Here is a 27617-nt window from a genome sequence, read left to right on the forward strand (position 1 = left end):
GGACCATCGGTGCTTCCGTGGCCTGTGACCTGATCTGACGTCACCTACCAAGGAGGAAAATTAATTGCTTGGCGGTATTTTTTGGCGAAATTTAGAAATTAACTAACTAATGTAAAAGAAGATATGAAACGAAAGCAGACTCAAACTACACTGAGTGTTTTCAGAAGCCTGCGCCTAAAGCTACAGCAGCTTCGGGTGACATTTTACCTACAGCCCGAGTACAAATGTATTTGGAAAGCTTTGTAAACTACCAGTTCATAATAATATTCTGCAATGAAAGAGTGTTGGTGATAGAACTGAACAAATTTTTATTGTTCACTCTTAAATGTACATTGAAAATTGACAGCTGATAAAACCTGTGCTCCAGGTCCCATATTCTAAATGTAGCCCTTAAAAGGTATAGAAAATTGTGTTATTTTACAAAATATAATCTTTTGTGTTAAACAGAAGAAACTCATACAGTTTTGGAACAAATTGAGGGTGAGGAAATGACACAATTTTCATTGTTGTGTGAACTATAGCTTTAAGAGCTACATTTAGCCTTAAATGTTATATGAATATGGGACCTGGAGCACAGGTTTTATCATCTAACCTGTCTTTTGTTGCTTATAATAAATTGGAATGTTGATAACACATAAGCAGTCTTTAATAATGCTCTAAATTACATGTAGATGCATATTTTATGCATTAGTGAGTGTGGTGGTGCCTATGGGGTGTCCCTCTAGGATGGGTGCGTATGAGGCTGGGAGGGGGAAAAAAAAAATCACAGTATACTCACTACAAAAAACTAGACTACACCACTGATGAGCCATGCATTAGAAATAAAAGAAGTATATTACATATACTTTATGGTGGTTTACTGGGTAGTCATACCCAAATTTAATGCAACAATAGTCTACAAAAATGGCAAGTAAAAATACAAATACATTTTCTTTTACTTCTTTTACAACATTACCTTACTTCTGCCCACCTCAAACAGTTCTGCGCAGTCCTGGACAACAGAGGGCACAAAAGTAAGCACACCAGACATCAGTTAAAAAAAAAAAAAAAAAAAAAAAAAGGATATTTGCTAAGAAAAAGGCAACCTGGACAGAAATGTGAAAAGAAAAATAAAATAACATCTTTATCAGCAACAGAAACATGAGCCGGTATTTGATTTCATTCATTCTGTTATTTGGTCTACTTCACACATTCACTGAGGCCTAAAAAACAATACATTACAAACAGAAGACAAATTACTGCATTTGGTTCACATGCAATCCAAAGACTATACACATCGGATATGGTTACGTAGCACTACTCCCTATATAGCCAACCGTTCACATTGACCGTTCAGTTTTAAATAAAAGTAGTGAATGAATGTATATTAAGACCAAATCTTGGCAACTGAGTGATTAAAATGTCATGTATCTTTCTGTTTACAGGACAGCTCTTCCCATTAAGATCTGAAAGAAAATGTGAGTAATATTAATAATATACAGGTGTATACACCATTCCTCTCCAAGGTGAAGGAAGTTACTCATTTCCTTTTGGACACACTGAAATGGAAAGGATGGACTAGAAGAGGTGGTGTAGGGAGACCTCACTCTAGATTTACATAGCAGTTGATCTGTGCCAAAGCATGTGTACAACTGTTAAATCTGTGAGGTAGTGAGTTGTTGTCAGTGCTTTGCTGGTAGACAAGCTGCTTTTGGAGGGAAATATTACTCTGCCTGGAAACTTTACTGGATAGTAGTTCATTACTTTAAAATATAATCATGTTAGAAAATTCATCAGCACTTTACAACAATGTGTTCGATTTAAGCAATGACAGAAATATTTTCTTTTCCTTAAACATGAGCCAATGATCCCGGGAATATGAAATGGCGTATTCATTACTTGTCTTCACTGTTAATGAAAAACCTTGCTAAAACTCTCTCATATCTTCAAGAAATGTAAGCCCTAAAAGTGCTTCTGTGGTTTGCAAGAGCACTCAATACAGGAAGTAGAGTCCACATTTTCCAATTGCGCTCTATCCATTGGTTTCCCTACATTTACTACTCGGTCAACTTTCCTTAGCCTGCCTGCCTCTGTGTTGTTGGCTGAATGGCATAAAGCAATCAGTTCCACGTCATTTATGCGTAATTTCCTCTCTCGCATTGATGATCACTTAGCCTTCATTGGCAGCCACCAACTGTCCCAGGCTCTGGCGTACATATACTGCCTGAATCTCCTTAGTCTTGAGGCAAAAATCACAAGCCCATACCGCAGCGCTCTCTCTGGTTAACAGGCCATATGCAGGCTCAGTAAGGCCTGTGCAGTCTCTGTGGAACCAGCGCTGGCATGATGCCTCACAAAGAATGGCCTCCTGGTCATCATGTACCTCTAACATGCAGAAGCCACAATGGAACACCATTCCACTTCCCAGCTTTGGAGGTCCAGTAGCTGGACCAACCGAAGGTTGCGCTTGGCCAGTAGGAAGCGGAGACTGTGTGTTAGGTGTGGAGGCTGAGTTAGATGGTGGGTTAGGGTTACTGCCAGCGGTGTTGTTTAAGTTGTTTTGATTGGCATTGGGTGGCTGACTGGCCATAGGTCCGCCACCAGGAACGCTGTTCTGCTGATTGTATGGTGCAGAGCCTGGGTTGGAGTTGGGTGGTGTTGGTTGCTGCTGATTGGATGGAGTGTTGGGAGCAGGGCCACTTGCAGAGTTAACTGGAGTGTGCTGATTTGGAGGGCCCTGAGATTGTGGACCGTTTAGTGGACCAGTAGGGGAGGAATTAGGATTGGGTGGAGGAGGCACTGATGAGGGTTGCCCGGGTGTATTGGGTGTTGATTGTTGAACATCAGGGTGACCAGGAAACCCACCTCCAGCCTGTGGTGGTCCAGAAGCTGGGGATGGACCTGGAGTGGCATTGTTGGATGGAGGACCAGAGGAGTTGAGATTTGGCGGTTGCTGAGGCGGACCTGGTAGACCACCGCCTGGTCCACCAACAAAGTTTTTGCCTTCTTCACTACCAGGAGTGCCCGGCCCAGGATAAGGACCGTCTTGTGAAGGAGGAAATGGTCCCTGTGGGGGGATCCCTGTGTGGCCACCCACCATGTTACCTCCACCCATTCCACCTCCCATACCACCCATCATATTCATTCCAGTAGTCATTCCACCCATTGGATTTAATGGGCCATGTGGAGGACCACGTGGGCCCCCAGGCATTGGAGGACTGTTGAAAGGATGACCACCCTGTCCATGCTGGGGTTGCTGCATCCCAAAGCGTGGGTGAGGAGGACCACCACTTCCAGGACCACCACCCATTCCACTAGGTGAGAGTATAGGGTTAAAACCTTGCCCTGGGTGCATAGGAGGGCTGAAATTAGGTGGCATGTTAAATTGTGATGGTCCCCCTGGAGGAAAACCACCTCCTCCACCACCTCCTCCTCCACCTCCTCCTCCACCACCACCAAATCCAGGCATTCCTCCAAATCCAATTGGGTGATGTGGTCCTGTGTTGGGTGGTGGAGGTCCAAAAGGAGGTCTTCGTCCAGGCTGTCCACCACCTGGACCTCCAGGGCCACCCATGTAGGCCATACCCCCTCCCATTCTACCTGGCGCTCCATAACCTCCACCTCCCCCACCGGCCCCTGGGCTTGACAGAAAAGTTGCACTTCCTGGAACCCCTGCTCCAGCAGGACGTGATGGTGGGCCAAAGTCATCATCGAATGGGTTTGAGGCCACAAGATGGTCTACCATAGGGGTTGGAGGAGGTGCAAACTCAGAGAGGTGGGAGAAACTTGCCCCCTGCGCACAACAGAAAAACACAGGGAGACTGAATGCTCAAATTGACAGGAAGCTATGACTTAAAATATAAACAAAAATGCTCTGAATGAACCTGAAACAATTAAATCATTTAAGTAATATTTTGTCCTAGTCAAGGTCCTGGTGAATCTGGAGCCTTCCTTGAGAAGACTTCATGTGAGCACCATACACCCCAGATGCATATGTGTATATACCCACACACCCAGGGGAAAATTTAGAGTAGTCAATCCTCACATTTCTTTGTAATTTGGGAGGTAGGATGAAGAACTGGGAAACTGAGATACTCAGACACTGATGCTCAGGATCATACCGGAGGCCGGGTAGTAGCTATGCAAATTACACAAACAAATTAAATCTATCTTTACATCCCAAAAAGTTAAAGGTTCAAGGAACTTATTTCACCTGAGTGCTAGACTTCCTCTTCTTTTTCTCTGGGCTTTTCATCTGGGAACCTAAACACAAGCAAACATGGAGATAAGGTAGAGAGAGAAATAGAAAAGTACAAAAAACACTGTTAATGGAAGATTCTTAAATGTTTTTTTGCTCCCAGCAGCATATACATGGACCTGTGTGCGTTATTTTTATTTGTTTACTGTAATTTACAATGGCATGTACTTTTCATTAAGCTGTATAGATATATGCATCCAGCCTGGATCCAAGTGAAATAGCATGTATCTCTTGGCTGAACCCAATACAGTTCCGGCTAGCTAGTGATACTACACACATCTCTGCGCGACATGTCGTGTACATGACAGATAACGTTTACAATGCAGGAAAGCAAATGCAAACCGACTTCCGCGTCACACTGCGTGCTCATGGCCAACATGTGAGCTGGGTGAGAGAGCTTGGGGCAGGAATGAGGAAGACTGGAGTACAGAGCGTGTGAGACTTGAGTGGACACAGGACGCAGGTAGAGTCCAGTGGACAGACAAGCTGACATACAACCAGCTCCCCATTGAGAGAGACAGAGTCCATGAGGGAAAAACAGGGCCAGTGTAACACAGGGACAGATTTGAGTTGTGGACTCCGTTCGGACACAGACATGGCCGTTTGCCTACCTTTGCCTCGCTTCCCTTGACCTTGTCCCGCCTGCAGTCTCCCCGATTCGGCAGCCATTAAAACGCTTGTCGGAGCGCTGCCATGTCACCGCTCACATACAGAAAGAAGAAGACGAGCGGCTCCTCAGGTCCGAGTCACAGCTACAACCTGACAGCTAAAATCCCTCCTGAGCATACAGCGGGTCCGGGTTTGTTTCACACACGAAGTCTGTTACAGACGCGTGAGGATTAAACAGTGAACACGAAGAAAACCCGAACCAACAATGTTAGTGAACGACCCTCCCTCCGGTGATCACTTACAGCTGTGCTGCTAATGCGTTAGCGGTTAGCTGCAGCGCTACACACCGCTACTGTAACTTAAAATAATAACAGCTCAGATTTGTCCTCAACGTAATGCGACGCGCACGAGCTGTACGCTATACGCACGCGACACGAAGCCCCACGCGCGCTCGCTCCATGATTAACTTGATGCGGTTTCTGTGGAAGCGCGCGCCAGATTGCTAGCTAGCTTAGCTACATTAGCTGTTAGCAGCCGAGTAGCTAGCATAGCTCAGGCTTTGACTGCAAGCTGTATGTGGCTCACGCTAAGCGTTCAAACAAAATAAACACTTACATTATTACATATTTATCAATCCTCATAAAGCAAACAGTCAACGTCAAATAGACTTACAATTAAAATTTATCCTGAAACGCGAATTCGGCCATAACTATTACGGCCTACAGTCGGTGCCGGACAAAGGGACAGCCGGGGAAGACGGGCACACTGAGCACGGGAGGGTAGGGGGGTGGGTTCTGTTCTTTATTTCTTTTTATTAAACACAAACTCTGTACGAGGTTTATATGTCAGTCATATCATTAATCTGTAACCTTATTTTAGTCAAGGCTATATATATGATGGGGTTTAAACGCGTAGCTTCGACGTGTGATTTCACTGTTTCACGGCATCCCCTCTAATTTTACAACATGGACTCGTCCAGATTGAGTCACGATGCAGCATGTGGCTTCAGGCGCTCTTGTTTCACGTGGATGTGAATGTTACGTTATTTGTGCTTTTCTGCTGTTAACAGAACTCAACATAACATAACACACCTCAACATAACTCAACACAACTCAGCATTACTCAACATAACATAACACACCTCAACATATTGTAACACAACATAACACAACTCAACACAACATAACATAACTCAACATAATACGACATAACACAACTCAACATAACTCAACGTAACATAACATAACATAACTCAACATAAAATAACATAACTCAACATACAACTCAACATAACTCTATATAACACAACATAACTCAACACAACATAACATAACTCAACACAACTCAACATAACACACCTCAACACAACATAACCCAACTCTCAATCTCTAAAAACATCTTTTCACTTTTGTATTATGTCTGATTAAGTGTGTAGTGATGGTTATTCAATGCCCATTATTCCCATTGAAAATCATCTCCACAACACCATAAAGTGACAAGAAAAGGGGGCTGAATACTTACTGTTTTGGTAAATGTACACTGAGTGTTTATTAAAGAGCTGTGTCTGCATTATTGGACATATCTGTGCTGAAAACTGGGACTTTGTACCAGCTGTATGCATTTAAAATGTTAGTTGTTTCTACAGAATGAGATCTCTTGAGGTTTCCTGCACATTCTGTAACACTTAAGCTGACGGCTGCAGACAACATTACTGTTGCGCTTCTCCAACCTCATGCGCACTGCTTGCAGCTCTTCATGTAAATAATGCCAAGCTGTTTTGCATGTCAAATAGAGTTGACTTGCCTGGAGGTTTTTTGTGCATTATTCTATTATGACTTCTTGTTCATGAGAAGTTTCACACACTCTGTCATTCTTTCTCTTTGTTTTTTGTAGTTGTTCTGCTGCAGACCTGAGTGCTGAGTAAGTGTCTGTGACACAGAAACACACAAATTACTCTCATGGCTCATCTCACACAAATATCAGTCAAGCTGAAGACTTGAGTTGGAAATACTTGATAATGAGTGGCTTTAAAGTGCTTACAAATAGTTGTATTCTTTTAACTCTTTTTAGTCTGTGCTTACAAAAAGATAAAAAATTATGGTTTTGTCATTTATAACACACTCAAATAAGTCCTGATCATTTTGTATATTGTTGTGCTATTTTTACTTGTTGCTCAATATGTTTAAGTTTAAGACAACATTAAGACTCCTCTGTTTCTTTAAACTGCAAAAGAAAATCTCTATTAAACAACAGCATTATAAAATAATCAAGTCTAATCATTTCATTTGTCCTCAAAATTGAATATAGACTATTCCTGACACATGGTCAGAGGTGCTCTGTATTAAAAAGGCAGCTACCCTGCTGTAATTATGAGACATGGTGTCTGTTACTGAAGCTGAGTAAAGAGCGAGGTCAACTACTGTGGCTTCATCAATGCAAAGTAGCTGATTAGCAAAATTCATAGCAATTGAGGTCATCTGTTACTTTAGTGCCTCTCAGTCCCAGTGCTAGGGGAACTGCAGGGTGTTTTTCAGGTTGTGTTTATGTGATTTATTGTACATTCTCCCTGAAGTCCTTGTGAACTGCGCACAGTGTAGTATAACAGAAAAAAGACAACTAAATTAACTAAGATAAATTTTTTCCTCTAACTTTTAAAATCTAATTCAAACAGTTGAGCATAGAATGAACATTATTATTATTATCATCATCATCATCATCATCATCCTTATTATATATATATATATATATATATATATATATATATATATATATATATATATATATATATATATATATATATATATATAGTTAAGAATAGAAAATATGCTAATAGAATAAGATAACTTAAAGCTTGGGATATTTAGAAATTAAATAAGTAGAAATAAATTATTATAATTAAATAATCTTGATATTATAATGATTTTAATATATATAATTATTGAGTGGGGGGCACGGTGGCTTAGTGGTTAGCACGTTTGCCTCACACCTCCAGGGTTGGGGGTTCGATTCCCGCCTCCGCCTTGTGTGTGTGTGTGTGTGTGTGTGTGTGTGTGTGTGTGTGTGTGTGTGTGTGTGTGTGTGTGTGTGTGTGTGTGTGTGGAGTTTGCATATTCTCCCCGTGCCTCGGAGGTTTCCTCCGGGTACTCCGACTTCCTCCCACGGTCCAAAGACATGCATGGTGGGTTGATTGGCATCTCTAGAAAATTGTCCGTAGTGCGTGAGTGAATGAGAGTTTGTGCCCTGCGATGGGTTGGCACTATGTCCAGGGTGTATTCTGCCATGATGCCCGAAGACACCTGAGATAGGCACAGGCTCCCCGTGACCCGAGAAGTTCGGATAAGCGGTAGAAAATGAATGAATGAATGAATCAATGAATAATTATTGAGTGTAGATTGATAAGTGTGGCCGTGGGGAGTTTGATGTGAAGCTCAACTGAACATCGGACAGAAACACTCAGGTCCCCCCTGGTGGCTGTAATCTGCTACTGCAAATGGCAACCCAGAAACTCGAAGGCTCTTTCTAAGCTCAAGATCTTCCGAAGCAGATATCAACCTCACAGGTTTCCTACTTAAATTATAGCCTGATAAATGATGAGTTTGCAAGTTTTTTCTCTGTTTGAAAATGACACTAGACCGGGCATCACCAAATGGCGGACCGTGGTCCAGATCCGGACCGAGTGACGGGTCTGCCCGGACCCGTTAAAATTCTAATATTATCATATTAAGCACCTCCTTATTATAATCTAATATTATAAGATTATTTAAGCTCTTTGGTATTAATAAAAAGATAAATCTTTCGTTCATGCGCAGTTAATCTAGTTATTACGACAGAAGCGTCATCAAAAACCAAGCCAAAAACAGATTGTTTCTGTTCCATACTCTAGAGCAGAAGGTAGCAGTAATTCACCTAATTACGCTGGCAGGACAATTAAGATTCCAACTGCTGACAGGACAGTTACATGCCCATTTCTCTCAGTAGGAACGGAAGATGGAAAGGGAGTAAGGAGAGGTGGAAAGGAGAGAGGAAAAAGGGAGCTGCTCAAAGCTCTGCACTTTTCTTTTATTCAGTAAATTCTGCCCTGTTCTATTTGACTTGAAATGTTCCTTTGCCTAAGGTTCCTGTGTTATTAATGTAGTTAATGTTTAAAAAAAGTCTTTTGTTTAATTTTTTTCTTAAAGATTAAAAGCACTTTTATTTTATTCAAAAGATTCTGAATGTTTTATACATTACTTGAAATATAGGCCCTAATTTCAGGCTGCTCAAAGCTGTGTTTGCACTTTTTATTTATTTTATTCAGAAGAAATTCAGTGTCTGTTGTCTGTTACTTGACATGTAGTAAAGACAACTACAGGACTGTTTTCCATTCAAGTGACATACAAGTTCAGACTGAAAACACTAACAATATTTACAATACACAATTAACAATAAATTATATAGAAGTGTATGTGCGTTATTGATTTTATTAACATGAGGGTACACTATATTAAGTGACAATATAAGATTCGGACCTTTGCTGGGAAGAAATCTTAGTAACTGGACCTCTTTGAATTTTAATTGAATACCCCTGCCCTAGACTAAATAAGTAATTATCTGAATATTCTCTTGAGTTTTTGTGTATCTGGTGAATCTAGAGAATTTCCCTACAGATGGTCTGCAAGGTGAAGACTGATATTTTAATATCACTATGAGAAAGGAAGGAGTTTCGACTTTTCTCTACCTAACAGAAGTTTTTGCTGATGTAGGCTAATGATGATTAGATGTCAGTGATTAAACCTTTTCACATGCAAGAAAAATGACCTGTGCTTCATTCCATCTTCATCATATTTGCTTCCTATATATTTCTCCAAAATATTTATTATTTTCAATAATAGATAGATAGATAGATAGATAGATAGATAGATAGATAGATAGATAGATAGATAGATAGATAGATAGATAGATAGGATGTGCAGAAGAATAGTATGTGCTAGCTGAACATACAGCACAATATGTCTAAAAAATAATTATGTCTGTGCGAAGGTCCGGAAGATCATAATCAAGCAATCAATACCTGACTGTCAAATCAAATAAATTCAGTACAATTCAAAAACTTTTTGACAATATTTAATGTCACGTAACATAGAACTGAGCATATGTATGATTGCAGATATGTATAACGTTCTCTCATTAAATAAATAAAAGTAGCGCTACATTTCAATATAAGAGAAAATAAATAAAATGTGAAAATTGTGTATGTTTAAATAAAGTGCTTAACTTTCCCTTTAATATCTCAGAGAGAGATCTGAGCTCTAGCTTGGCTTGCTTGGATTTTAAACCAGGGTTTGAATGGAGTCAGGACCGCTCTCATACACATGTGGAGGTGCTCATTAGTGAGCCTGGAACCATATTTAGATTGGATTATGTTCATTGTAGAGAAAGCTGCCTCGCAGTTTTATGTAGAGTCAAACATGGTCAGGATGTATAGGGCAACTTTCCTCAGACCTGGGAAAGCTGTCTCAGGGACGCTGTCTTCAGATTTGAGTGGATATGTTTCTTCAAAACCTTTATTTTTTGTCATAATGGCGTTTCACATTGCCACTTTTAATAAGTGCCCCGGTTTCTGAACATATGAGAGGCTGAGTGGTATCACGTGGGATGGCTTAACTCGCATGCAATTGGTCTGTGCGTTTCCACTACCTTTACCGTAAAGATTGCAAAAGCTGCGCCTAGTAAAATAGAAGAGCCCCGTCAAGTTTTAAAGCATAACCTTTTGTTTTGGCCGTAGGTCCGGGTCCGGATTGGACAGCTTCTGGGTCCAGACCCGGACCGCGGTCTACCTGTTAGTGACCTCTGATATATATAGAGTATGTAGAGATAATATACATAAATGTATGTAAATTAGAGTCAAAATGCATTTAGAGTTATATACATTTATGATTATGTATTGAAGAAGTGATAGAGTGTATGGAGGTGGAGCAGAATTGTAAGGTGATTACAGGTGAAGTATTAGTGAGACATCAGCTCATAGAGGTGTAGCATATACCTCCATAACTTCATCTAATATTTAACCCTTTAAGTTTCTCTCTTTCAGTTCTGTCAATCATTTCAGTCTATGACAGAGAGCCTTCCTTCACCAGACACATTTGTACTGTACATGTGTATCAGATGATTAAAGAGATTCTGAGTCTGATTTGATTTTTTTATTTTATAATGTTATACTCCAGCAAAATAATTAATTGCAGCTATTAATCTCAACAACATTTTGGTCTAAACTGCATAGAAATTTCTCTAAACCTTTTTGTGGAATTTGTGTATTCATAAGGATCCTCCTCTACCACAGTCCTGCTTCTTCTTTTCCTCAATATGTTTCCTCTTTCTCTATTCACTTCCCAATAATTACGTCCACTTTATTGGGACTGTATCATTTGTACATACAATTAAATAAAACTCACATTTTTGACTGGATGTTGTGCCAGAGTAGTATGGATGTTCGTCTGGATTAAAAAGAAACATTTTGCTATAATTGTGGAGAATATAATCTGAAGTCCCATTATGCTGAACTGAAGAAACTATTCTAATAAATAATGAACTTTAGTAGATATTTATACCATTCATGTATCACACACTCCATTCTGTCAGTCTACCAGTGAGTCTGCATTCAAATCTATTCATTAGTTATGAATAATCCTGATGACGTTACTCTGGTGTCCATCTCAGTTAGTCATAATTAACTGTTTCTGACCACTTAAACCCTTATTAGGGTTAATGTAAACCTGGTGTTGAGTAGCTCCTGGTAATCTTGGAGTCAGATTAAATGTGAACCCGGTGATGCAGTAATGGTCAGGTTAAGGTCACAGTTAAAGGTTAGGGGAATGAATGAAGGAGATGATGAGATTAATTATTGTCAGATCAGATGTACACCAAACCTACAGATGCCAAAGTCAAAGTCAAGGTTAGATATGCAGCAATATGTGATAGCTAGACAATGAGCAAGACGTTAGTAGAACAACAACGCACCAACGTGGGATCATTTCACAGGTATTAGACACATTTAAGGAGAAACTGACACCGCTGTTCCATGTGCCATCTCTTTTTACCTTTCACACTCCATCACTGTGCTCATAGCTCAGTAATATGAGTGGTCCATAGTGACTCAATTACTGTGGCCTGCTTCAGCTGAGAGACAGAGAAGCAAAAAGAGTAGAAGTGGTTTAAGTCTATGAGCTAATAAAGTACAAATTAAGTAGATGTACAATAACTGCTGACTTGATACAATCTCCACCCACAGTTCAGTCTGCTGCAAATGATACTAACCTGTAATTAACAAACCCATCTTTACATCTGAGATATCGGCTCTTCATCTGTCATCAATGGAAATTGACCGTCTTAGAACTACTGTTTGGGTCACAGATGATTCTCAGTGCAGCTCTGGCACTGACATGGCAGCTATAAATGATTGTTGGCATGTCCACAGACCAGAAACATCCAGCAGTCCCATGAATACCTGAGCACTGATGAAGCACCAGAGGATAATACACATGAAACAATGAACTTTCAATGTAAATTTTATATACAGATTTCTGTTAAGCTACTTTGTTAAAAGCACTATAGAAATAAAATAGAAAAAAATTTTAACATCAACATGGTGTTTGTAATAAAGCGGTATGTAAGATTAAGCATGTAAACATTTTTTATCTCAGGAATTCTGCTGATTTAGGTGAGCTGCAGTGCATCATATGTGATGTGTGTGATATCACCGATCAGGTCACATGGTCTGATGTTTAGTTGTTGTTTCTTACTATCTACAGATGTACCAGATCCAGTTGGATTCCACTCCATTAAGATTTCAGACATTCAAATAGAATTTTCTATTCCCATGAGGAGACTTTGAGGAGAACAACCTCTTAATCAGTACACAAAATAACATACGCTGGATCTCCACCATTGAGTATTAGAAGGCCTCGGCATGGATGAGTTGGTGTTGAATCTATCAATGTTTATAATGATTTATTATCACACTCTGCAGTATTTATAATAATTCATTATCACACTCTGCAGTATTTATAATAATTTATAATCCCACTCTCAGTGTTTATAATAATTTATAATCCCACTCTCTGTGTTTATATTAATTAATAATCCCACTCAGTGTTTATAATAATTTATAATCCCACTCTGAGTGTTTATAATAATTTATAATACCACACTCAGTGTTTATAATAATTAATAATTCTACTCTCTGTCAGGAATGTCTGGTACTATTCCCTACCTAGACACTAGGGGGACATTCTGGCAGTGTGTCATTTTTGTGTCTGTGTCATGTGCCTTTGTTTTTTGTATCATGTGTGTTTGCCCCGCCCTTTCCTTATCAGTTCCCGCCTCTGCACACCTGTTCCTTGTGTTTCAATGATTTATACCGGTTGTCTTTGTCTGATTTTTGTCCTTGTCTCTTTGTTTGTTGTATTTGTATTTGTGTTCCTTTTCCTAGTGTTTCTAGCCCTTTGTCATTTTTATCCCCAAAATAAACCCCCTTTTGTCGTTATCCCTACATTTTGGTCTTTTTATCTGTTAAAACACCCCTTTCCCTGACATTCAGTGTTTATAATGATTTATAATCCCACTCTCAGCATTTATAATGATTCATAATCCCACTTTCTGTGTTTATAATGATTTATAATCTCACTCTCTATAATGATTTATAATCTCACTGTCACCCAAATGATGATGGGGTTCCCTTTGGAGTCTGGTTCCTCTGAAGGGTTCTTCTTCATATCATCTAAGGGAGTTTTTCCTCACAACAGTCACCACAGTTCTGATTTATAAAGCTGTTGAGATAATGTTAAATTCACTATGCAAATAAACTGTAATGTACTTGAGCTGTCTGAAAACATTGGAAAATGAAGTCTGTCTCATGCTGATGATCTTTGACTTTAAGAACTCATAAAACTAAAAATCATACCAAAAAACATAAAAAGGGTTCATATTTTCCAGCATGCTGCAGTGAGCATGTGTGTGTGAGCGTTTGTGTAAGTCATCTGAGCCGATGTAATGTCAGGAGTAAGATAGACACTTGGTAGTGGAGAAGTGGCGTGTGTGTGTGTTTGTGCGTGTTTGTGTGTGTGTGTGTGTGTGTGTGTGTGTGTGTGTGTGTGTGTGTGTGTGTGTGTGTGTGTGTGTGTGATGTGAGCTGGAGTGTCTGTCTCTCAGGCCTTTTAGAGACTGTGTGTCCTGATAAGAGTGACAGGACACACTACAGTTACCATCAGAGTCAGACGACACGACCACCACGTCAGAGCCACAGCCACAGATCCAGCCTGAGCCAAGACACCGGATACCTCAGTGCAGCATTATGTAGCAGTGCACAAGATCACACTAACAAAGTCTGATTTTATTTCTTTATTGTTTATAACAGGGGCAGATGTGGCTCAGGTGGTACAGGATCTGGGTTGGTAATTGCAAGGTCAGGGCTCAAGCCCTATCACCATAAAACTGCCACCGTTAGGTCCCTGAGCAAGGCCCTGAGCCCTCGCTTCTCCTGGGGCACTGCCTTATAGCTGTAATGTACTGTAATGTACGTGTGGCAATAATAATGATTCTTCAATGGACATTGTTACAAGCAGATTTACAAAAATATATACATTCTAAATTATAAATGTATCCCTAATGAGTAAGCCAGAGGTGATGGTGGTGTGGAAGAAACTGGAGAGAAACAAGACTCAAAAGGGAACTCAGCCTCCACCAGACACCAGAGTGTGTGATTATACATCGCTTCTCCTCTATTACTGTATACTATATGATCAAAAGGTACAATGTGTAACCAGGAGATCCAGATTAGTTATTAGATAAAGCCTCTCTGGTTGAAGTTCTCAAGTGATCACTACTCCATGGTATATAACTGGTTCCCTCCACAGTAATCTCTAGTATTTTCAGCCTCTATGTGTAACCACAAATCATGTAGCACCATGTAACACAACACAGACTTCACTCTGTTAGCATGTGCACATGTATTTTTAAAAGTACAGTAACATTACAAATGTACATGGACATTCCATTTCCTAGTTTTGTTTTGCAGAGAAACCGATTAGATGTTACATCAAGTTTCAGGAATTTCTGTAAGACTTTGGAATTAGCCTAAGGATAAAGTAAAGGTAAAGCAAGTGACTAAGAGTGAGTAAAAATGACTAAGCACATTCTTAAGGTCTGATTAGGAATGAGCACTCAGATTTAAATGATAACACATGTCACACAGCCACAGCAGACCGACAATCCGGCGGCCAAACACAAGAGTTTCACTGTTTTTGAAGTTTTTACCTTTTGATATTAAGAGACATTGAAGTGCGTGTGAATAGAACAGGTCTAACAGGCCAGGCAGGATGTGAGGACAGTCCAGGATGTGTTTTAGAAAGTGGCTTAAAGTTCCTGGCACCCACACACACACACCCACACACACGCACACACACACACACACACACACACACACACACACACACACACACACACACACACACACACACACACACACACACACACACACACACACACACACACACACATTTTCTTTTAAATTGTTAAATGATTCCGATTATTCTCATCATCTATACTACACTGTAATCCAAGTTTTTTCTCATTATGAGTCACAGTATCATATTAGTGACTGAACTTCATCTCTGAGCCTCTATGTTTATAAAACCCCAATGTGTTGTATTTATTAAATTCTGCTGGTCAAGTTGATGGATTTTGGTTCAGTCCAAATGAATAAAATCAGCTAAAAAATACTCTTGGCCATGAGTGTGTGTGTGTGTGTGTGTGTGTGTGTGTGTGTGTGTGTGTGTGTGTGTGTGTGTGTGTGTGTGTGTGTGTGTGTGTGTGTGTGTGAGATTAGGCACCAGTGTGTATATGGCTGAGCAGGAGTCTGGTCTTAAATGTGAAGTATGTTTTTATTATTTATTATTATTAATAGATATATTAAATATATAAATAGTTATATAAATAGATATATTAAATATATAAATAGTTATATAAAGAATATGATTTTATATTTTGTTAATGGTATATTTTTTATGGATTAAGTCAACAAAAAAGTATTTATGTTGTCAGACAGTGTCACTGATTCCTAATGAGAAATACACAATAAAGTAATTCCGGTGAAGATCCATTAGACATTTATTATAATGATTATTATAATGACAGGCTACAAAATAGGCCTTGAAAAGAAGTGAAACACATTGAAATGTTCACTGGTAACATTGTTAATCAATGGTGTGAAACATTGAACTCTCCCCTCCCCCTTATTGTCTCCATCACCATCACCCTCACCCTCACCCTCACCTCATCCTCCCCATCACCCTCACTTCATCCTCCCCATCACCCTTATCTCACCTTCACCCTCCCCCTTTATCATCCTTCCCGTTTACTCCCCTCCCCCTTTTTGAACCCAAACCATTTTCGGGATGTTTAATTTCAGGAATGTTTCAGTAATAGGTTTTCTGAGTACTAGAGCTGTGTTTTTTTTTCATGTATTTAGACTTAATGCAGAACTTCAATAAAATCAAGTCCGAAAATAGTCATCAAAATGGATTAAATGTTTCTTAGTACCTCCAGATGGATTTCCTTTAAACAAAAGTCTCTACAGGTGCATGGTGCTGTTCTGCTTCAGTGGGAATTGGGTTAGGGTTTGGGCAAAATTACTGAAAGTCTTCATGTGTTTAGAGCACAGAGTAATGACAAGCATAATAATTAGAAACTTCAAGTAATTAATAGCTCAAAACAGACGGTTTTCTTCTCAGAGCATCACTCCTGGTTACAGAAACCACCTGAAACATTTCTCACTCATCCTCCTATTCTCATCCCCTCATCACTCTTTCTTCTCTCCTTCCTTTGACTCAGGCTTGTTCTTGGGTGCTGGACTGTCAAGGAAGAAGTCATTGCAGGCCACAGTGAGCGCCCCCATCAGTATGATGAACTCAGTGAAGTCCACCTCACCATCATTATTGGAGTCCAGGTCATTCATCACTCGCTCCACTGCATCCTTGTCCTGTGCATTCTGTTAAAAGTTTGAATGGGAAGAAGCAGAGTTAGTGTTGATTCTGTTCAGTGATGATGGGGGTGTGAATTTGGAGAAAAGGAAATATGGGAATGAATGTAATGTGTCTTTTAACAGAAATCTGGAGGAAAGTGAAAAACCAGGAAACATAATTAAATAAACCAGTGGAACAGGTTTAGGGGACATTATTGTATCTATTTGGGGCTTTGATGAGTATGAGAAACTGGCAAAATATTAAATAGTTTGATTGGGACTCGATTTGTTTGTTTCCTGGATGTGTGATTTCTGGCACTGTTTTGGTATTTTTAAGGGACATGAAGTGACATGATTCCTGTTATAGTTTGAAGAGTTTGACTACACTTATCACCTCATGCTATAGTAGCGCTATGTCCCTGCACCTCCATTTTAAATAGGTTTCAAATAGATGAACGTTAATGTGGGAGATATTTAGGTGAAGTGTTAAATAAAGCAGTTGAAGTATGTATCTTTAAATGCCTTGAGTATGTTTGGCACGTTGTAACATGACACAGAGCTCGAATGTAGATGGTCTGATATTGTTTCTGAGGAAATGAGTATCAAAAAATGTGTTAATTATTTATTTTTGACAATTGGTCTGATGTATTTTCCAGCAAACCAGCTGTGTTTGTTATATGTGTAAGACTTAATGCGTGTGTATTCTCACCCCTAGATAGTTTCCCAGTTCCTCTGTCAGTAGTTCTCTTAACTCCCCTCGGCTAAGCGTGTATTTGTCCCCTTCTTTCCCTGAGTACTTATGGAAGGTCTTGATGAGCATCTGCATGGCGCTCTCCAGGTTAGTGCTCGGTTCTTTAGCCATGCTGCAATGCATTCAAAAGGTCAAGGGTTAAACACAGAGTACTGAGGTGTACACTTGTCCCAGGCTCATGTGAGGTCACATGACTGGCATAGGTGGAGCTTTAGCTCAGTATAAATGGCACAAGCACAAAAGTGGATGGTGGGACAAAAATACAATATCCAATTAGTAAAATTAAGGCACAAACCACAGTCATAGATCCCTTAAAATGGACCAAGCATCACATTTTCTCCAACATTTTCTCAGTTTAGATAAGTTTTCTTATCTAAACTGAGAGAAAAAGGGAGAAAGAGTGAGAGAGAGAGAGAGAGAGAGAGAGAGAGAGAGAGAGAGAGAGAGAGAGAGAGAGAGAGAGAGAGAGAGAGAGGAGATTTGGGTAGAGATTTAAAAAGGGTTCACAACATTCTTACACATCACATTTTGAGCGTGGCATCTCGGTTCTTCTGTCTCCAGGCTTGTCAAGCTACTGGGGTTATAACAGACACAAACATATTCATTAACAAGTAAAGAAACAAGAAAAATGAAACAGTAAGAAACACCTGGAAATCACAAGCATGTCACCTGAGTTACTGCAGAGACAGACAAATATTCTGACTTGTGAAATTTCATACCTAAGGCCATATTACAAAAGAGGACATCCAACAATAACTGTCAGTCTCAGGTATGTTGAAGATAAGTCATTCATATAATCTGGCCAAATAACCTGAAGCATTCAGTAAAAACTAACACACATTCCAATGAAAGGAATCCCAATGAGTCAAAGTTCTGCTAGACTGGTTTAATGTTAATAGATTTATTCAAGTTAAAATGTTTCTCCATTGTGCTTCATTTTGTTTTAATATTTTATTCAGTTTCCTGATAATGACTCCTAATCATAAACAATTAACTAATGTAAAGACTAGCTGGGGTAAAGACGAGCTGCTAGAACATTTGTTTTCTCATGTATGTAGAGCATGTGAAGGAATTTCATTAAGGTGAATTAATTCCACCAATGTGCTCAGGACTGTGTCTCCAGAACTCATGTTAAAAACTACAGCCTATAATTTTACTCATTAATACATTACAGGAGGCTGTGATGCTGATGAGGATCTAACACCTGCAGGCAGTGTGAACTGAAAACACACCACTATAATGTAATGCTGGCTGCTGTCTAGAGTACTTCATGATGTCACCAAGACTATGAAAATATTTCACACACACACACACACACACACACACACACACACACACACACACACACACACACACACACATATATAAATGGCACAATTTCAAGTAGCACTATGGTAGCATCCACCAGGCAAGGAAGCAAGCAATAACATGAAATATGGCACTTTTACTAACACAGGCATTTTGATGACATCTTAATTAGCAAGGTTGAAATCTGTAGGATGAAGAGTCACAATGAGAAGTCACAGCAACCATGACATGGATAGAAATTATATAGTTTCTTAGTGAAAACATCATTAAATAATTCTTTCTGTTTGTAAATATTTAGGGATCAAACTGATATGAGGTGAAGAAGACTTAGTAAGTAATTCTCAGAGAAAAATATTGATCTAAAAAGAGAAATGTATTTAGTGGATTCCAGAATGGTAAACATCTCAAATCATGATAATTTTAACAATGGTATTTAAAAAACAAAGTTCTTAACATTTGCAAAACTATAATTAATGCTATTTATATCCCATTACCCCTATGATGTAAACGAGCAGTCATCAGATAAGAGCTGGAAAAGAAAAAGCATTCAGCTGTCTGTTTTACCTGTGTTCCTCAAAAGCCTCCTTCGTCTTTGACAAAGAGCCAGAGATGTAGACTGATAGAAAGAAGCAAAGAAATGGATGAGGAGAGAGCATCTCCAGGTCTTAAATATCCTTCACCCCATTCCCTCCCTCCTCTAGCACATCTCCACCAGCTTATGTTTCTCCATTCCTCTATCATCCCCTCCTCCTGCCCTTCATGCTGTCTTGTGTTCACCTACTTGATCATGCAAGAAAACTTAACACATACAGATGGTTTTAGAGTGCTTTGTTGTTTGTTAAATCAACATGACACATCTCAGTTTTAAAGCTGTACATCATGACCAGTGTAGATGTGCTTCAACAGAGATGTTTAACCAACGAGCTGCAGGGCAAAAGTGTAAACAACTTAACTAGAGGGATATTACAAATAAACAATAAACTGATTAAGATCTTCAGTCTTTTAGTAGACATTCTAGGAAGATTTGTGGTGTAATATTCTCAAGTTCAGGATCTGTTAAGTCCGAAATAACACTCTGATGATCAAGAAAAAATATAATCTGAACAGGAATGGGCCGTGCAGTGAGCATGCTAGTGTTTGCTATTAAGACTTTTATTTAATAAACGTCTCTTCTCAGAGTTTGGTGAAAGGAAGCAGGCATTAGAAGAACCCAGAGAACAAAGCAATTCTATTTTATATATGTACAGTAAGTAGAGTATATGCAAGCCAAGAGCTCTACACAATGCCTGCTGTATATCCACATCAAGTGCTGCATAATAAAAGATGTTAGCAACTGTAGTGCTAACCTGAGGAGGTTGGCACAGTGGTGTCCCATATCGCTTTCCAGAGTGGTGGTGCATTGATAATGCTAACGTCATGGAGCCCAACGTCACAGCTTCAGCCACACCAAGTGCAAACACACCATCAGCACAACCAATTGTGTACATACTGTAGTGTCTACTTACATGTGCTTGACTTAGCATTATCTGATTATTTGTGCTAGCTAAATTTTTTGGAAGTTGAAAGGACGGATTACAGCTAAGGAGAAAACAGTTCTACATGTGTTTCGTGATGATTTAAGTGAAAGTGACATGACATACAGCTAAGTATGGTGACACATACTCAGAATTTGTTCTCTGCATTTAACCCATCCAAAGTGCACACATACAGCAGTGAACACACACACACCGTGAAAACACACCCGGAGCAGTTATGGATTTGTTTGTGTTAATTAAGCATAGCTTTTTGGAGTTTATATATACCATGTTTTTATTGGTTGCTAACTTTAAAGAAGAATACATCTCAAACCGAGCGACTGTTTCTGTCTTTATACAAACATACTTTCTAGCATACACCGAAAGACTCTGATCTTTGAGCAGACAGCTATTCTGTTAGCACTTTTCCCAGACGTTACAAAAAAACTGCTTTAAAGTAGATGATAATAATAAATGAACAATATATCAATCTAAATTATGCAATATTTCCAGTTTCAAGCCTATGAGACATTTTCAAAAGCAGATAAGGTGACTTTTATATATTTATATGTAGTATAGTAGTATACACGGTTAAGTAAAAAATGGATAATTGCAGTAACTGATCAGAAATACATAAACATACATACAATCATACATACATACAAATGATACATTGAACATTTTAGTGGTCATTAAGGTGCTTCTTTATTATTCGTATACTAAATTAAAGCCCATGTTAAGAAGAGCCGGAACTGTGGTTAGTGAATAAGACAGACAGCATTCATTTGTGTGAAGCACAGCCATGACACAGACACTGTGAAAAAACACAGCGGAAAGTGAAGTAAGCTAGCAGGTGGATTAGCGATTCTGTACCAGTCTCATTAATTCCCATTTCACACAGCTGATTGAAAGCCTCTAACATATGATTGAAGTCTAATACAGTCTTATTACTTTTTTACTCTGGGGATTGATGATTGGTGATCTACAGCTTATTTTAACAAATAACACTCACAAAAATGTAAAATAACTTAGTTGAGACAGTGCTTTTAGACACACGACACACACCCAGCTGATAGAGAACTTATTATTCAACATGCATTATGTATTCCTATCTCATTTGTTTGCTACAAAACTAATACATGAGAAGCTTGGTGTCTAAACAATGGCTAACATTTAACAAGTACCTTAATTTACTTTAAGGAACTCCCAGTTGTCTATAACTTCAGGATCCCTCGGAGTAAAGTGGTTAGTGTTGAAATGCACACCTTCTTAATTGTGAAGTCTTCATTATTGTTAAGACACCAAGCACATTATAACAAACAAAGATAGTTAAATGTGAGAGGAATGCAATATACACGTGATAATGAGCCTATGGCACATAATGAGGATGAAAATTAGATTAGGCAGAGCAGAAATGAGCAGAGTGTAAACACACAGGCTACAAGATAAATGCTCGAAAAATGTTGTTTATTGTCATGCAAATGAGTCCATTCAAAATGGCAGTGGTATGAAAATTTAGCTCAATTTAGTCAGCTTAAACAGTGAAACAATGTTAGCACACATGCTAAACAAGGCAAATTGTACCAGGACTAAACAATTTAAAGATTCTCATAAAAACTAAACTGTGTGAGTGGGTCATTTATGGGTGTACCGTTATCCCAGAACACCAGGGTCGTGTTACTGAACAAGCATCATTTGTAAACATATTGGTAGAGGTACTGTGTAACACATTTAAGACACATTAATGATATGTGTTGCAATGTCATGTTAATGTAAATCTTTAAATGGATAAAATACAATACATGTACATATACGGTACATTTTGTTAGCTTTGTCTATTTAGTCCAGTGATTGTCAAAACTGTCCTCACATGTTACTGAGTGTTGTGTGAGTTGGTGTAGAGCAAAATCTAAATGGTGTGGAGACCTGGAGATTTGAAAAGGTTTGAAAAGCACTGTGTTAGACCATAGACAAAAGGTCAACATAGACTTCCAAATAATATTAAGTGGTTTATACTTAATCTAGTGGTACAAATTGTAGTGTTTGTCAAATCTGATTAGCTGTGAAATAATAAAAAATACACTGGAATAAAAACATGGATATATAAGGTCTTGAGATGTTTTCAATTGTCTCAAGAGCCTATGTACGCTCCACTATTTCTACCACTTCTTCTACATTTTCTTCTTCCTCGACCAATTCCACCACTTCAACTGCCTCATCCTGCTCCTTGGCTGGCTCTTGCTCTTTCACAGGCTTGGCTTCTATCTCAGGCTCAGGCTCAGCCTTGGAGGCTACAGGAGCCTCTGCTGGTGTTTCTGGGCCTGAACTCATAACCTGGGTCTCCTTGGTGCAAGACTGCTGACTGACTGACTGTGCCAAAAATCCGATCAGCGTCATGTACTCCTGGAAGCTGACTTTTCCATCTTGGTTGGAATCAAGGCCTTGGCGCATGTTTTTGATAGCCTCAGAGCTATCTGTATCCTGTAACACAATGACATGTTTTTACACTCCTGAAATTAAACTAGACAAGAACATTTAAAACACTACAAGGAATCATTCAAAATCTTTATATGTACCCATGGGCGTAAATCCCGGGGGGGACATCCACCCCCCCAAAAAAATATATATATATTTTAAAATATCACACTCCCTATTGTGAAAAATATATGTATGTATACCTAAATAATTGTGTAAGTAGAAAAAAAAACAAACGCAAAAAATGCATTTAGAAACAGTTGAGTTCCCCCTCCCCTTCCTCACAGTGGTTTGACCCACTGCCTGCTTTCCCAGTTCATCTCACCTACTCTGCACACACGAGTCAGGTGTGTGTGGCTGCGGCTCAATTAATGTTCTACTCCATTAAGTAGGGGATTTTATTCACTTTAAATAAAGCGATTCTCTTTAATGTAGTTGATGTAGATTCATTCATAAATTAGTTGCGGCAAAAATTCTGATTTCCGATGTAATTTTCAATGAATCTGCTATATTAGCGATTAAAATATTACTTATCTAGTTACCTTGTTTACAATAGCTAGCTAACGTTAGCTTGTTTACAATAGCTTGTTGCATAGTGCATGTAACCTTTAACCCTTTTTTAATTCCTTGTTTTTATAGTTGTGATTATTTTTATGATAGTTTTACATTCTTTGAAGAAAAACTTTGAAAATAACCATAATGACGCAGTCTCCGTGCTACAATAATAATCTTTATAAGTACAATTAGCCTATTTGTGTCCCCCCCCCTTCAAAAATTGCTCATGAGAAATTTTATATTTATATGTCCCCCCCTACTGTTAAATGAAATTTACGCCCATGTATGTACCTCACAATACCTCATCAAACTGTTGCTACATGAGTTTTTATACGTTTACACTTGCTCTAGATTTACACAATTGTCATGAGTTGACGAAATAGTAAATAATGGGTCTGGAATTTGTAGAAGAAGCCAACAGTTTCTAACCGTCAGTATGTTCTTCAGCTGGTTCTTCACTAGGTTTTGGAAGTCTTTTCCTCCAAGGTTCTCCTTGCCTTTTGCTGACTTGAGGAAGACTGACACAACTGTCTTGATAGCTCCTTCCATGTTTTCTCTTACCTTGGCACAAGCATGAAGAGAAGATTAGTCTGTATGAATGTTATTTATATAAGGCCAGAAATAGACATCTGTAAGATTTTAAATCTAGAACCTGAAAATAGGTTCATCTGTGTCTCTAAAATAACATATTGATTATTTATTGTTTATTACACCAATGGCTGGAACTGACCCACGAACTGCCCTGGAGGAGAAATGTTTGCTCACAGGTTGTACATGTACTGATATACTGATGTAATGCTAAGCAAGGAACCTCAACCATTTCTCGCTTTAGATACTTTGCTGTTCCGTATAGTAATTTGTACAGTATAACCTCAAGGTCTTTGGCTGCTTGGTAAGTGATGAACATTAGATACTTCAGCTGGTTTAAATAGAAAAGTGAAGTGAGTTGTATGTATGAAGATCTAAGGGCTGACAGTTGATTGCAGATAATTGATGAGAGAAGGGAGTCGCCTCAATGACTCTCCTGATCTGTGATAGGTTATCTGATCCCCTGAAGGCCTGACTGCACAGCCGCTTTGTGTTACCTGAGGGATTACCTGAACCCACACCATTTTTACTCATTCTCTAGCTTGCAAGCCAGATGCTCTGAACATGTTCTCTGTTTACCTACAGTATATATAATTCTCCTTCTTGGTCAGTTGCTCATTTAGCTGTTCTTCCCTGTCACACTCTGACACATACTATTATTCATGTCATCACACCATCCCTTTCCACTATGTAGCTGTGAGCATGTACTGTAAATGCTTCAATCCACCCAGTGTCAGTTCAGCAAGTAAGACACATGCCAGAAATTCAGACGAACAATGAAACAGAAAGTGATACAGACAGTTAAGGACAAAAGAAAAGAAATCATTCATTTGTTAGTAGGGGGAATTCTCTGCATGGCTTCCTCCGAGTGTGTCAAACATGATGTGTTAGATGAAACGTAATGCTATATTTGAGGTTGCTAGATAAAGTTGTATACACAGATGAGTCAGGTAAAGTTTGGAATAGTGTACAGTACATCCTGCAGGCTGAAACAATATGCACATGTTCGGTAACCAATCAGGAAACTTAGCTATTCGACTAATTATCAAAGGAAGAACATGCCACCATAGTTGCTTATTAAAGTATTTGGTTTCATAGAGTGATTGCCAGAGGACCCAAGCCACTACCGTGTGAATCTCTGGCGTGCAGCACAGGAAATGGAAACCATCTTCAAGATCACACAATGAAACCCAACCATTTGTGATTGAGTACAGCAGTCAGCAAGCCAGCCATGTTATTGTAGCTGTATGATTTTCATCTGTTTGAAATTCAAATCCTACAAAGTCATTTCCTCAGTTCTTTCTCTGGGTGTTCTAACTTCACTGGATAGCCAACAGACCTCACTGAACGGCTGCGCAGGAATACAGTCAGTGATACACAGTTACAAGAGATCCAGGATCCTTACACAAGACAATTTATATAACTTTATTTAATGTGATCTTATGACAGTTTTCTGAACTCAGCTGTGGTACTGTCTCACATTTCTGAGATAAGGCATAAGACTGGTCTGTCACCGACAGTTTTTCTGATCCCTTCATTTGTTCTGGATGTCTCAGAATGACCGCTGGTGACCTCTGCTATTTCAGTCCTTGGGACAGTTAAATAATTAAGGAAACACTCGGGCAATCATATGCAAATGATCACAAAGTTCTGTTTTTTACCACCAACAGTTTATCACTAATTCCCCTGATGACCAATCAGGCCACTAATCAACCACTATTTTTTTAGTCAGTTTTAACTTTCTTCTGCTTCAGATCTTATAAATCAGCGTTACAGATCGCATTAAAACACACACACACACACACACACACACACACACAGTGGCACATCATTAAATATATACTTTAAGCCTTGCGGGCTCTCGTTTCTTTGCAATGAAGGGGACTGAAGGAGATTTACTTTTCCTCCGAGGCGAACGCGATACACTGTAGGAGCTGAAGGACGATGATAAAGCCGCCACGCCATTAAACATTTACACAGGAACAAGCTGAACGGTGCGCAAATAAACGGCGGCGGCGCGCAGGAGCGCGCTGTCACTTCACCGCTCCGGTCACAGGCCAAGACGGACATGTGGTGTTTGTCAGACAGGAGCAAGTGTGGTGTCTAAAATAGTGTTTCAGAAAAGTGTTCAGGATTAACACTCTTCAGCCTCTAGATCTGCCAGCATGGTCCTGTCTTCAGCATCCAATAGGCTTCTTTTCTAAACTCAAATCAATGTGTTTTTCTCTGATATGTCTGTTATGGAGAGAAGTGTGTAGGAGGAACACACAGTGGATTTAAGCACAAAACGGCTCAAAAGAGAATTTGTGTAATTTGTGAGGCTAACATCATCTTCTGCTGGGAAAAGTCTGGCATGAGATAATAATAATAATAATAATAATAATAATAATAATAATAGTCATTGCTTGGTTACGTCTATTAGTACAAATGTCTTCAGCAGGGTAATAGGGCAGTAAATGAAGCCTTTAATGCTGTAGATCAGAACCTGAACAAACCCTTTCTCTTCTGTTCGCCATATTAAACTCCACAACAAAGCAGATCACACTTTAGTGTAAACCCTTCAATCATTAATAAAGCAAAGTAAAGTTAAATGTGATATTTAAGGCTGATCCTGAGTCTCAGGTCTCAGGTCAGTTCTGCACTGGAGAACAGGGCGGATCGAAAACGTGGCGCTTCAAAACCGCCATCAAACTGCGCTTTGGAAAAGCCGCACAAATCTGGGCACAACGTAGCGCAAAGAGAAAAACGCATAGAGGGGCACTTACCATGAAACACTCCGGCACTCAGGGCACTGACTTTACCGTGTATTTACACCTCTTTTTCCTCCCAGTCTCTTCTTTAGCAACTAGGAGAGAAAAACTTGTAAAACTAGAAGGACTGGAGACAATCTCTTCCGCGATTTTTTTTTTTCTTCTCTCTGAACTTTTTTCCTCCCTCGCTGACAAGTCAGAGGGCGTGAACATGGGAGTGAAGGACTGGGGTGTTAGTGTGGGGGGGACTGGAAGACTGACAAGAGAAAAGCTTATAGATTCTCAACACAGGACACTTTTGTTGTTATTGTGGTTTTGTAACATTACAGTTTACAGCTGCTATGATATACAATCCAGGAAGGGAGTGTGTATGTTACAGTTGCACAATAAACATATAGACTTTCTTTTGGAGTCACAGCAGTTTCTCATTGAGGAACAGGACAGATTCTTTAGATGCCAGATTTATCTGATCATAACACATTATCAGGACAGACCTTTTTGTTGGTTTCCCCTCTGCAGAAGTATGTGCTGTTTAAGAGGAAGTTTAGGAAGTTTAATACTCAGCAGTTAAGACCCTCAACCACTCTGTGTTCAGTGTCACTTTACCTGAAAATAATCCTGCTTTTAGGTTGGAGAAAAGTGTCTCACATTGCAGGAGCATTTCATTCAAAGGTAGAAATGCATCTCTTGATCCTACGTACTACACTATCTGCACGGTTCCTGGTGTGTTTGTGTGTGTGTGTGTGTGTGTGTGTGTGTGTGTGTGTGTGTGTGTGTGTGTGTGTGTGTGTGTGTGTGTGTGTGTGTGTGACCATATCTGAGGGTGTGGTTGTAC

The 27617-nt window shown here is 39.3% G+C and overlaps 3 protein-coding genes and 1 long non-coding RNA gene across 7 annotated transcripts; 1 reads left to right on the forward strand and 3 right to left on the reverse strand.

The window, feature by feature from the left end:
• Nucleotides 1–845: 845 nt before the first annotated feature.
• pygo2 (pygopus homolog 2 (Drosophila)) lies at nt 846–5619 on the reverse strand. Of its 2 annotated transcripts, none has more exons than XM_027154939.2 (3): nt 5519–5619; nt 4193–4242; nt 846–3772 (listed from the first exon to the last, which is right to left on the reverse strand). In XM_027154939.2, exons 2-3 carry the CDS (start codon nt 4232–4234, stop codon nt 2150–2152), a joined length of 1665 nt encoding a protein of 554 aa, XP_027010740.1. In that variant the 5' UTR covers nt 4235–4242; nt 5519–5619; the 3' UTR covers nt 846–2149. The 2 variants fall into 2 exon arrangements, with proteins under 2 accessions (XP_027010740.1, XP_027010739.1); XM_027154938.2 differs by lacking the exon at nt 5519–5619 and adding an exon at nt 4849–4986.
• Nucleotides 4974–7112, forward strand: LOC125145198. The gene is made up of 2 exons (XR_007143512.1): nt 4974–5113; nt 6740–7112. It is a non-coding gene; the product is annotated as an uncharacterized LOC125145198 (long non-coding RNA).
• A 9121-nt stretch (nt 7113–16233) lies between these two features.
• s100s (S100 calcium binding protein S) lies at nt 16234–21111 on the reverse strand. Of its 3 annotated transcripts, XM_027154977.2 has the most exons (4): nt 19465–19563; nt 18111–18166; nt 17551–17704; nt 16234–16868 (listed from the first exon to the last, which is right to left on the reverse strand). In XM_027154977.2, the coding sequence occupies exons 2-4, from the start codon at nt 18131–18133 to the stop codon at nt 16680–16682; spliced, it is 366 nt and encodes a 121-aa protein (XP_027010778.1). In that variant the 5' UTR covers nt 18134–18166; nt 19465–19563; the 3' UTR covers nt 16234–16679. The 3 variants fall into 3 exon arrangements, with proteins under 3 accessions (XP_027010778.1, XP_047671719.1, XP_027010779.1); XM_047815763.1 differs by lacking the exon at nt 18111–18166 and having other exon boundaries at nt 19465–21111; XM_027154978.2 differs by lacking the exon at nt 19465–19563 and having other exon boundaries at nt 18111–19429.
• Nucleotides 21112–21864: 753 nt separating this feature from the next.
• s100u (S100 calcium binding protein U) lies at nt 21865–26984 on the reverse strand. The gene is made up of 3 exons (XM_027154976.2): nt 26798–26984; nt 23874–24005; nt 21865–22895 (listed from the first exon to the last, which is right to left on the reverse strand). The coding sequence occupies exons 1-3, from the start codon at nt 26798–26800 to the stop codon at nt 22554–22556; spliced, it is 477 nt and encodes a 158-aa protein (XP_027010777.1). The 5' UTR covers nt 26801–26984; the 3' UTR covers nt 21865–22553.
• Between the last annotated feature and the right edge of the window lie 633 nt (nt 26985–27617).

This window comes from Tachysurus fulvidraco, chromosome 7, assembly GCF_022655615.1.
Source record: "Tachysurus fulvidraco isolate hzauxx_2018 chromosome 7, HZAU_PFXX_2.0, whole genome shotgun sequence".
NCBI classification, from domain to species: domain Eukaryota; kingdom Metazoa; phylum Chordata; class Actinopteri; order Siluriformes; family Bagridae; genus Tachysurus; species Tachysurus fulvidraco.

Excerpts from the sequence above, each read along its gene's own strand:
- s100s (XM_047815763.1), bottom strand. The coding sequence starts at position 19,556 with ATGCTCTCTCCTCATCCATTTCTTTGCTTCTTTCTATCAGTCTACATC. Across the intron at positions 17,705-19,464 it reads GAGGCTTTTGAGGAACACAG|CATGGCTAAAGAACCGAGCA; the intron begins GTAAAACAGACA and ends AATGCATTGCAG. Across the intron at positions 16,869-17,550 it reads AACTGGGAAACTATCTAGGG|AATGCACAGGACAAGGATGC; the intron begins GTGAGAATACAC and ends AACTTTTAACAG.
- pygo2 (XM_027154938.2), bottom strand. The coding sequence starts at position 4,906 with ATGGCTGCCGAATCGGGGAGACTGCAGGCGGGACAAGGTCAAGGGAAG. Across the intron at positions 4,243-4,848 it reads TCAAGGGAAGCGAGGCAAAG|GTTCCCAGATGAAAAGCCCA; the intron begins GTAGGCAAACGG and ends GCTTGTGTTTAG. Across the intron at positions 3,773-4,192 it reads AGAGGAAGTCTAGCACTCAG|GGGGCAAGTTTCTCCCACCT; the intron begins GTGAAATAAGTT and ends TGTTGTGCGCAG.
- s100u (XM_027154976.2), bottom strand. Across the intron at positions 22,896-23,873 it reads AGCTGAAGAACATACTGACG|GATACAGATAGCTCTGAGGC; the intron begins GTTAGAAACTGT and ends ATTGTGTTACAG.